The sequence below is a fragment of the Pygoscelis adeliae genome, unplaced genomic scaffold (genome assembly GCF_000699105.1).
Source record: "Pygoscelis adeliae isolate BGI_AS28 unplaced genomic scaffold, ASM69910v1 Scaffold361, whole genome shotgun sequence".
NCBI lineage: Eukaryota > Metazoa > Chordata > Aves > Sphenisciformes > Spheniscidae > Pygoscelis > Pygoscelis adeliae.
The window spans coordinates 831527-843629 of record NW_008824187.1 but is presented as its reverse complement, the minus strand read 5'-3'; the positions used below and the strand labels follow the sequence as shown (position 1 = coordinate 843629).

At 37.5% G+C, this 12103-nt stretch overlaps 1 protein-coding gene across 1 annotated transcript in view; it reads right to left on the bottom strand.

The window, feature by feature from the left end:
• Positions 1-414: 414 nt before the first annotated feature.
• Positions 415-12103, bottom strand: part of GLUD1 (glutamate dehydrogenase 1) — a 19343-nt gene continuing 7654 nt past the window's right edge. The window contains exons 6-13 of the mRNA XM_009334656.1: positions 10771-10950; positions 8868-9005; positions 7765-7902; positions 7559-7639; positions 6565-6688; positions 5213-5304; positions 2707-2769; positions 415-2068 (exon numbers count right to left, since the gene is read on the bottom strand). Of these exons, the coding sequence (XP_009332931.1) occupies positions 1949-2068; positions 2707-2769; positions 5213-5304; positions 6565-6688; positions 7559-7639; positions 7765-7902; positions 8868-9005; positions 10771-10950 (936 nt within the window). The 3' untranslated portion in view covers positions 415-1948. The remainder of the gene's footprint in view (positions 2069-2706; positions 2770-5212; positions 5305-6564; positions 6689-7558; positions 7640-7764; positions 7903-8867; positions 9006-10770; positions 10951-12103) is intronic.

The following is a 12103-nucleotide window of genomic DNA, read 5'->3' as shown; positions in this document are numbered from 1 at the left end:
GCCAAGCCTCTTCACTGCTACTGCACTTTGCTTTCAACAACTTTGCTGCCAGACAACGCAACTCGGCTTTTAAGATTCTTTCTCTTTTCAATAATACAACTATTTATTTGTGAATTTTTAGCCTTCAAGTTTTGGTGGAAGTAGGTTACAATTTGTCAGAGTTGAACTGTTACAATCTTAGTTTCATATTACTATCTAACAAATGTTTACATAAAAACTACACTGAAAGATATGACCCAAGATACGGATCTCATGTTTAGAGACCCATACCTTGATCACAGTAATTCTTTCATGCTCAAAGGGTTCTCATTTTTTTAAAAAATAAATGCCAGTATATATATATACACACACGGTACTGTAGTACTTTTATAACCCTAGGTATCAGCATATATGATGGAGTAAGCCACTAATTAAATGCATCACACCGGTTTATTGCTCCATGCTAACTACTAGAATAGTTCTTCACACAAATTTGAGAGGACACAGTAAAGACCTGAAATGATTTACCAAATATACCCAACTTCAAAAATCTTGCTGACAGGCAAGTTCAAGAGACATGGTCTGTATTAGTGAGCCCCTTAGGATAACTGAGACAGTATCTTATCAGTAGGCATATAATGAATAAACGCATGCTGTGAAGATTCACAGACTGATTGTAACTATGGAAAGCTATTGAATGAAATAGAAAACAGTAATACACCAGCATAGTAGGTTTGGAAAGGTCAACTTTTTTTAATAACTGCTCTTCTCTCCAGGTTATGTCATGCAGTTACAAAGTAGTTAGAAAAAAAGCATGAGTTTCTGGGAGGGACTAGTTGTCTTTTAAAAAAAACATTCATAGTCATTACATAAATAACATCTGGCACTTCAAGGGGACTCCACTGGACAAAAGCCTTATACTTTAAAAACTGTGCTTGATCCAATATTGTGTTGAGGTCCATCTTGTTGTACTCTATGTTCAAAACTTTCAAGACCTCCTGATGACAAAAAAAAAAAAGGCTGTGTGTGTTAAGACAGTGGATTAAGTTTATAGCAGCATTCTAGCTCCTCTGTAGTTTGGCCAATGATTTCTGGGTTCAGTTTCACTTTAGCTGTTCACTGAGGCAGTATCTAATTTTCAGAACGCCTCTGAAAGGAAAAGACTGAAAAAGAATTCCAAAAAACCTCAGTATGATTGCTTACCAAATTCAGACTATCCCTTTTTCTAAAAAAAAGGAAACAACCTATAGTCAGAATAGTTCTGTAGATACTTGATTAATAACATAACTAGAATTGCTCGATAGTTTCAGCTTATAAAAATATTAGTCTGTCACCTTTACATACTTGATGGTGATAGTCACGCTAGCTTGAACAAGCAATAAAAGGCAGTCCTATAACAGCAGCACAGTTAAAGAAAAAACATTGCCTAAAGAGAATCAGGCCTGAAGCTTTACTACAAATAAAAATTAGACTCCTATCAAAATTAATCCCTGCTGGAGGCCCATTCTTCCTTTGACAATGCCACAGCATTGATCATACAAGGCCTTACGGAAAGTGCCAAAGCCAAAATTACATCATTAAACAAAAGTGCATGAAGTAATAATGAGCTAAGTGCTCATCTAGTACAGTATCTGATCTGAAGTCTGAGAAGTGGCTCAGGTGGCAAGACCACTCTTTAATACATAAAATGTACCATTTTGTTTTGTAGGCGAAATACCCAGAATGGCCCCCACAAGTGCAGATGAACTGATATCTTCAGATACATACTTGTATACAATTTCCTAATCCATGGATTTTATTGTAAAAAAAGACTAGTTTGGACTGAAACTAATCGAGAATAGAATCCACTATAATGTCAGAAGAAAAGAAAATTTTGTGGTTACATGTAAACTTGTGATAAGCTTTTTCAAGAAGAGGGTACATTAACGGCGAGAGGGATGGGATACAATAAGGAGGGGTAATGGCCTATTTATGTAAAGGTCAGGCCAGCCTCATTGTACACTTTGAAGACTTTCTCAATTGCATTGACATAGGCAGCTGTTCTCAGGTCCAGACCCAGGTTGTACTTCATGGCAGTACGCATGATTTGCTGAAACAGAAAAGGTTACATGTGATTTCTGCGAGTTTCTCCATAGGAACTACACTAGATTTTTCTTAGAGGATCTAAGTTAGGAGTTTAAGAGCTGCTAGATTGGTATCGGAGCTCAGATCCTTTGAGGATCAAGTCTAAAATTTCTTGATTCCCCTTACAACTGAGAACTGAAGGGGAAGAAAATCTTTCCCAGATTACTGTATTGCCCCTTTTCAGGTCTTGGATCCACATGTACCTCAGACACAGGGTCAGACAAGATGCCTCAAGTAGTCTTTGCCCCACTAATTAAAAATACTGCATAAAGGGATTAATCTAAAACTGCTGATGGCAGAGTAAAGCAGTCTTAGGTATGTGTTCCAGATTAGTCAGATACAAGAGGACAACTAAAAATTTTCTGATTACTACAGCTTCTACTAGGAAATACTTCCTGATTTCATGTATTAGTCTCTAATGTTTACTATACTCAGTTAAAGTTGGCCATCCCTGCACAGAGCATACCCACAGTGACTTCCATTACCATGAACTGTTATCTACTCCTTTAATTGCAAAGAAATTCTGTAGCACACATTCAAAAACTGTCGCAAAGCCACGTAAGTTCTTTTTCCTATAAGTACATTTACTAACGCAATATTTACCCGGGCAGAACGCTCCATTGTATAAGCCAACCCAGAGTGGACAATGTCTTTCTCAGATGCACCCTGCAACAACAGGAAATAAAATCAGGGTTTAATTCAAAACACAAAAAGGTAGTAGTCACATATTAGGGACAATGACACGTTGGATTCCCATAATTACTGAAGGTTGCTCACTCATTTTCTTCTAATGACTGGTGTAAGAAACTAAATCGCCTTTACTGTGTTACTTGAAGAGCTAATTATGGTCAATTTGTTTCTAAAACCTCAGATGTAAGCACTGGAGTCTTTTATATGCCTGGCTTCTAGATGTGTGATGCTAACATTTTTTATTGATGTTGTAACTACTGTTTTCAGCCTTCAAAACTCCCAGTAAATGTTAAACAAAAAAGCTCCCAAGAGTTAATAACCTATAGAAACCACTTCCAATTGTTTTGAAGACTGTCGGGTTTTAGGAAGGGCATGGATCCCCAGTATATGTACTCAACACTGTATTAGCCCTAAGCAACTCCACAATAACTTTGTTCCCATTAAAATTTAAATACGCTGAACAATAAATAATTGAAGATAGTCGTTCTAATTCAGGCTATCAGCTTCAATGTTCCATCATCCTGACTTGTAACTTACTAATAATTTGAGGCCTGGCTTCACAAAATACATGCTTTTCCTCAAATACCAGTTTGGGCTGGATGTAGAAATTACTAGGCCAGTTTCTGTGGCTTGTGTTTAGGAGATCACAGCAATCACTTTAAGCCACAGAACCTACTGTTCATTTAGCCTAACATTTATGAAAAAGCTAGCATCATACTGGATCAGGCTAAAGGCTATTTCTGTCATCTGATAGTGGCCCAAGTTTACATCCATTTCCCCCAATTTCTTCCTGAGGAAGCACAGTTTAATGTTTTTTCACTGCTCACTGGATTGTTTCTCCTCCTGAATTTGTGTTAAAAACCAAACCGACCAACCCCTTTAGCTTCCATACATCCCTTGGCAGGGTATTCCACATCTTAACTGTCTGCTGTGCTAGGAACCATCCCCTTTCTTCATTCTGCTCCTCACTCTGCTGGTTTTGTTTGATGGCACCTTGTTCTCCTTCACCCGTCCTTCCAGTGAACAGTCTATCCTTACCCATCCATTTTCACACCACTCTTTCTACAGATTACTGTCTCCACCCCAGGCCTACTTCAGGCCAATAGGACCCAGGTTAGTTCATTATTCCATGTATGAGAAGCTTCCATGTCTTTGGTTATTCTCGTGATCTTTCTCTGAACCTTCTCCACATCTACAATGTTTTAAGATACAGAGACCTAACCTGCATGCAGTATTCGGAAGGCAGACACAGTCTGGGTTTATATTGTGGCATCATTAGTCAGTCTTATTCTTTTCCCTCCAGAACAATCTCTAACACTGGATTTGCTTTTTGACTGCTATGGATTTCTAAGCTCGTATTTTGTCATTACCTCCAGATCTTCCATTTGAATGCAAATGGCCAAGCTCACAACCCATCATTTTATATGGAAATTTCCCCACCATGTATCGCTACGCATTATATGAATAATATATGAATTATATGAATAATTATATGAATAATGAATTTTACCTGACATTTCTTTGCTCATTAATTCAGTCTTTGAAGAACATTCTACAATTTCTCAGTCAGCTCTTGTCTATATTACAGAAACAGCGTACCAAACTGTCTGTGGTGTGGGATCTTGTTGAAAGTTGTTTGGAAATCTAGGCAAACTATATCAACAAGATCTCCAAAACAAATTCTGGTAATGTTTGAGGCAGTATTTCCCACTACAAAACCTCCATAGACTTTGATAGCTAGGGTTCAAAGAAATTATGGAATCTATATTAGACTCCTACTTCGATAGGAGTCTAATTTTTATTTGTAGTAAAGCTTCAGGCCTGATTCTCTTTAGGCAATGTTTTTTCTTTAACTGTGCTGCTGTTATAGGATTGCCTTTTATTGCTTGTTCAAGCTAGCGTGACTAACTTATCAGGTTAGCCAGCAAAAATATAAAGTATTTCATAGCAAACAAAAGCATCAAGAAAAAACACAGGTTTTTAAGTTTTCCTTACTGGCCTGCAAAAAGAATCATTCCCTGCACCCTCCCTGGTAAAAAAACCTCTAATGGTTTGTCTAAACAATGGAGATAGATAGTCTGTTGCTCTGAAAAACTCCACTACGTGAACGGCAACATGCAATCTAACGCTAGTTAAAAATACAAAATGCATCTGTATTAAAACTGTAGCTTTTTAACAATATTGGAGGTATTTTGCATGGGCTCAAGTAAAAGACAGAAAAAATAGCTTACTTCCAGTATTCCTAAGCAGTTCAGATCATTTGCTTGCCTTAGTTGTTTGGCCATCAGGCTAACTATGACTAATGCCTTGCTTGGGGCAAAAACCTCCGTAATAGCTACAATGGTAAACTTTAGACTGCAGTTACAATATCAGAATACAGCTACAGTAACAGTAAAAAAACCCAACAGCAACTACTTACCGATATCCTATCTTGAAATTCTGCTGTAGGTACAACTGGAATAGTTCCACCGTGTTTCCCAAATTTTCTTTCCAAGCTTTCCTGGACAGACACTAGAAAGGAAAAAAGCAGAGGCAAAGTAACTGACAAGGAAAGGAATGTGCTCCCTAACAAAGGAGCTGACCCTGGGACTTTCAGCATTCAATGGCAGGGAATGCAGACTATAGGGGCTGGGGGCAAAGGGAGTCATCTTATTTGTTTTCTAAGAAAAGGGAAAGGTGTTGATTTATCTGTTTTTATAGGTGAATGCCTCCGCTACTAGCAGCAATATTGCTATAGTACAGTCACATGGCAAGCGACTGTGGATTTACTGATCCCGCTTAGCTAAACTCATAAAGCTGATAGAGCAACCTGGATTAACTTTCCTAACTTGATAGATAGCATTAGACAAAATACTTCCTGAAGTTAAAGCAATCAATTATCTCCCATTGCGCTTTGCCTATACACTACTTGCTAAGAAAAAAGCCCAATGTGGAATTTTAGTTTTTTTCCTTAAGACATGAGAAGTGCTTTGGTATTTTGAATTGATACTTAATCTTCATTCTTGTAATTTAATTAGTAAGCTTTCCTAAACAACATCACAGAGTATTTCAGATGACACAATCTTGAAGTTAAGAAAGAGATTTAAATTAGATTTGCCGTAACCCTCAACCACTTTAGAAACACCCTGAAAGGTATCACTTATGAGAAAAGGTTATATTAAAAAACATTCAGATATATGTTTTGTCAAGTCCTATGTCCTGAGATTCTCACATTTTCTACAGAGTATTGTTTAAAAAGGAGCAATATCCTGCAGTCCTCCATTAAGCTTCCTCTCTCCATGTAATTGGTATTCTGGCCCAGAAACTGGGAAGCACAGAACTAAGTGGAGCTGTAGGCCATAAGCAGATTTTTACAGCACCTGTACCAATTATGTTATTGCCCTTTATAGAAATCCTCTATTGTTGTATGTGCAGAACAATGTTACCCACTCAAACTTTGAATACTTCTCAAATACCAAGTGTACAGCTGAAAGACATTTATTAAGAAGTAATAAATATTTCACATAAGTGGTTTGAGTTCAGTATTTTCACAAAACTGAGGAAAGCATCACTTTATGATTTAGAAGATAACAGAAAAAGTATGCATTTAACTTAAGTCATTAGAGTTGCAAGTCAGTTAACCTATCAAATCTTTCCTACTCTTCAGTATGCAGCAATAATACACTTGTGGGAAATTAAGGTGATTTTAAAATACTTTTGTATTCATTTCTCCCACATTTGGTGCTTGCTAGTCCAATCCATCAATTAGTGAAAGCGGAACTGAACACTTACTGAGCAAGTGGTAGTTTGAATCCCTTTCGTATTTAAAAGTCAAGCGGCCGTAGCTAACGTGGTTCAAGTTTTTCAGCCACTCAAAATAGGACACCGTTACACCACCAGCGTTCAGGTAAAGATCCTGCACAGAAACAGTAAATGTCTTGAATTATGACCATGTGACAAAGACAGCTCTACTGTATTAGGGAGAAGCAAGCAGAAGTATTATGTACAAAGTATTAGTTTAAACTGCAGTACAGAAGACAATCCAGTTGTTACTCTTCCAGGACAACACTTATCCTCTTCTGCAGTCCAGGGATTACTCCTACTGATTTAGAAGAGGACTTGACTTTAGAACATGTGAAGTTCAGGTGTGCCTGACTGACCACTTTCTTTTATTTTAGCACAAGTTTTTAATCAAGAAAGTTAGGGCATTCTTAGGCCATCTCAGTGACTAAAGGCTGAAGATCAGCCGCTCTTTCTAGCGGTATCACTTGATCAGGACACCCTTTCTCTGGAAAAAGGATATCATTATATCTGGACAGGTCTTATTCTTTCAAATTATCACTATAGGCAACGTTTATGCTATACAATCTATGATACACAGTTCTGTCAGACCATCACCCAGAGACACAATGTTTGCAAACAAATTGGCCAGTGTATTTACTCTGCCTTCTTCCTTTGCATAGTGGACTATCTAATTGAGCAAATGTCAGCTAATACTCCAAAACACAAAACTACAGATTTAAGAACTAATTGTGGATTGTTCTCTCTTCCGAATAGGTAGCCTTCACGTAATAGTTATCTTTGATCATCTACAGTTGCAGTGAGATCTTTAAGTAATTACTACCAATCTTAAGCAACATTGACACCCATTTTCCAGACATCAGTTGTTACAAACCACTCTAAGAGAATGAATGGCTATTAATAAAAACCAATAAATAACATCTTGCTACAATTTACAGAAATATTACCCTTGTAATGAAAATCAAAGGTCATAATAGAACCTTACAGGGATAACCATGATATTCCGCTCCAAGAAGATTTTGTCAGCTTCAGGAGTTGTAGGCCCATTGGCACCTTCAGCAATAATCTGAAAGGAATCACAGCAGAGTAGCTCAGAGGTATATGTTAGTTTCCATTCATGCTAATTATTGAATACTGGCATTTAAACAGGCCTTCTCCACTTTTCATTTGCATTTGCACTCTCCAACTTACTTTTGCTTTAACCTTGTGAGCGTTGGCCTTAGTCAACTGCTTCTCGCTGGCAGCAGGGATGAGAATGTCACAGTCTGTTTCCAGAATACTGCCCTCAAGTGTCTGTGCTTTAGGGAAGCCCATGATTGTCCCGTGTTGCTGTTTGAAGGAAACAAACCAGGGTGTTTTTAGTGTGTGTGTACTTGTTTGACTTCCTTCCCTTCTTCTAACTTTCAAAAAAAAAGAAAGACGGGAGAAGCAACAGTACTAGAAAGACAGCACATAACATAATTCCTATCTTTACTTAGATTAGGCATAAGAAGCAAGCTACAAAGCTTGAATAACAGTCCAAGTTGCCATGATTGAGGCATCTCTGGCCAAAGACACTGATAACCATTCGGGCTCTAGAGTACTTCTTTCTTTTGAGAAAGGGGTGATAACGACATTCAAGTCCTCCCTATATAAAACAAGACACATCAATTAAGCCCCTTATAAACACTAAGTGGGAGATCACATTTTAGTGCCTGTGAACTGTCCCCTCAAGACTGCTTCACCTGGAAACTGAAATAAAAAGACCATATCCAGTTTTCATTATAAACTACATATTCAAGTCACACTACCAGGCAGGCTTCCATTTTTTCAGAAACATCCAATAGGTAAGAAGCAGAAAAAGTGCACTTTGAAGTGTTCAATGTTCATACGCTTGTGATTCTCAATCAGGAATCATTTAGGAACTTCCTTGCCCTGGTTCCTTGAAACATCCTCCCTAGTTTAGTCATAAGAAAGGCAAAATAATAATGAACTCTGATTCTGAAACCAAAGTAATTAGCACGCACACATGCAAGCCCTTGCTATTTTTCTGAGAGCTGGGTCAAAGGGTAAGAAAAGTACAATATTATAAACCGAAGAGACATCCAAAGCCACAAGATCAGTTAGTGTTAACCACCTGCATTCATATTGGGGATAAGGAGAAAGCCAGAAGAATCAACATTCCTAAGCCATTTTGTAAGTACTAATTGCAGCATGATTTAAAAATCACAAATTAACACCAGTCTATACAGCCATGCTATGTGCTTGCAAAGCTGACAAAGATGAAACTATTTCTGCTCAGCTAAGTTGCATACCAATTTGTAATCTTCTAGTTCCTTTGGGTCAATCCCATCGGGATTCCAGATAGAACCATTAAATTCTCCAACAGCAACGCACTTTGCTCCAAAACGATGCAAGTATCTCATAGAATGCAAGCCCACGTTACCAAATCCCTGAAGGTGGAAAGAGAAAGGGAAAAGTAGTTAACCCTTCAGCAAAAATAATGATTATTGCTACGGCTTATATAGCTTTGAATAGCTTTAAATAGTTCTTCACCTATTGGCATATCTTGGCATTAGATGATGTGTATAGGAAAGATGGAAGAAATCTACATGCATTCTATTCTAGTCTGAATACCATTGTAGAAATTATGCATTGTAGCCAGCAATGTACAATTATGCTACATTTTTTATACTGGAAATACAGAAGGGAAGCATTAATGCTGCTGTGAAAGTGTCAAAACTGATATTTATCAACATAGGAACATTACGTATATCTATTTTATAACTGGCATTGTCTTAGAGGGATTCATGGATTTTTGTATGACTATTCAAAGGTTTGACTAACATTTGCAAGCCAAGAAATAGTCCCATTTAATTTGGGTAAGGAAGGCTTACAAGTGTAAAACGCATCCCACAACAGGAAGCATTAAACAAGAATATCATTAACTCTTCACATAAAAACATACAAACTAGTAGGAAGCTATGTCATTTCTAATACATTTCTGAAGTGGTCCTGTACAAAACAGATTGCCTATATTTAAATTTAGATAATCTTGTATTTAATTAGCATTTTTTACACCCTTACTGGTGTAGAAAACCTAATTCCAGGCCATTATTTAACATTCTGGAAGGAACACACATGGCAGACCAAAAGGTCACATGATCCATGCCAAAAGTTTGTAGTAAGATTCTATGCTGGGAAAAAGCTGAATATTAAATTCCTGTGTAACATAGCTCCAATTATATTTAGGATTTTTGTTTATATATTAGAAGCAAACTTCAGTACAACAGTTTGTCGTGCATTAGGTCTCTTTGCAACGCTGCATCCTCGTTTCCCTAGAAAAATCTTGAGCTATTCTTATGGCCATATTTTCAGGCTAAACTATGCTTAAGCACCTGTTAGTTAGCCCTCTGCCAGGCATAAAAATGCCAAAGTGCAGGGAAATGAGTGTGCTGCTGGGTCCATGCAGGGCAGAGATGTTTGTTTCAGCCCACTGGTTAACTAGAGCACAACTAGGAGCTTACAATTACCCTGCTATTTCTAACAACCAGTGCATTGGTACTAAAAACAACAAAACAAAGCTATCCTCAAATCCTCCATTTAACATGCTGTTCAAAGCTGAACAGAACAAGTTATTTCTTCAAAATTTTAAGAATGATAATGTGTATTACTGAATACCAAACCCCTTCAAAATTCAACTACATAAATCCTGAAGTCTTACGAACACCAAAAACGTACATTCAACCCTACAAATTTAGGGGTAAGGTATTGGTTTCTACTTTTCTAACTCCTCGTTGCATAGTGGAACAAGAACATAACCCCCAATTCCTTCTCTCTCTAAATTTTTCTATTCCAAAACAGTGCAACAAATTTTGTGGAGGCAGAAACAGTGTCACAGCTCATTGAAAAGTGTGCAATGCCTTAGTTTGAAGAACTCCTGTAACAGTATTTCACTTTTTAATTTGCAGCCTATGTTTATAAAGACTGGAGATTTGGCTTTGGGCCTGTAGAGTGCAATTGAAAGTTCAGTTTTGATAAAACAGTCCAAAATAAAGGGCACCTATGTTGCTTGAAAAGCGTTTCTGAAGTTTGAGAGTAAAGGTTAACTTGGAAGTCGTAAAACCCTAACAGGATTTATTGCTACAGCCTTTTTTAAAAGCAGCTCTGCTGGAAGTTTGTTTACTACTTTTTCCCTGCAGTTGAAGGAAAAGTTACCTGAACAGCAAATGTTTTATCCCCAAATCCAGGAGTCATTCCTAATATACTCATATATGATGCTTCATTGATGAAATTTTCAATTCCATGGAAGAGCCCACGACCAGTTGCAGATATACGTCCGTGGATCCCACCCTGGCTGATGGGTTTACCAGTTACACATGCATGTGCATTAATATCCTGTAAAACAGTGAAGGACTTGTGAGCTATGGAATTAATCAAACAGCTGGAACAAGAAGCTTTGTACACTTCAGAGATAAGGGAAAACAGGAATCGTAAGAGTCTGAACACGATATAGTTTATACACATTTAGTTTGTAAAGATGATTTCCTTCCTGAGTTTGTGTGACCACCTTCTCAGAAGTATTCTAGTAGATGTCAGGAAAATTGCACAATGCAGTATTGGATATGCTCTGTAATTTTTTGTTGTATTTAAGTGTACATGTTAACTTCAGTCTGTGGTTAATTAGTTATGGTGACATCCATGTTGCACTGTTAGCAATGAGCAGACCTTTGACAAATCAAAAAGCTTTGAGGGATATGTTTCTCAAAATTAACTCCTATTACAGCCATAATTTCCATCATTATTCTTGACATTTTAATCTTTTAAAGGGCTCAGACATATCCTTGGGCTGTTTTTTAATCATCTTTAAACAGTGTTTAGTGTTCCTTTATACCAAATTTTGAAGCAACAATGCAAGCCTAATACCTTCCTGTTGTTGATCTCAGAGGAAAATCTACAGTATGAAGGTCATATGGGAAAAGTTAGATAAGTATTTACTGCTTTTATTCAGAAAAGCAATATATACAGTCAAGCCTCTATCATTAATTTGGTGGTAATAAAATTACATTTTCCATATGTTAGACAGCTAGCCAAGATAAAATAGACTATTTAAAACCAGAGTTAATTCTTCAAATTGAAATGAATAACTTAAACTTCTTCCAAACTAGACACTGTTTGGGTATCCCTCTTCTGCCACCACTGGTTCCCATGCTCCCACACCCTGGGAGCGCAGTCACACAGTGGCTTGGCATCCAACACAAGGGGAAGAGTAGGGATGAAAGGGAATCCACTGAAATGAGTCTGCCAGAAGCCGGATGGGTTTCTATTCCACCAGCCACATATTCACTGGGAGGTTCCCTCCTCTCCATCACTTGTGCCAAATGCATTTGCATGCCTGTGGCGTGAGTGCAAGATGCTTGGTGAGAGGAAGGAAAGGAACAGACAAAAGTAAGTGGAGGCAGAATGGCAGGAGATGACTAGACCCATAACGGAAACAAAAACTATTCATTATTTGAAAATGATAGTGAGTTAACCATATAACCAAAGATAA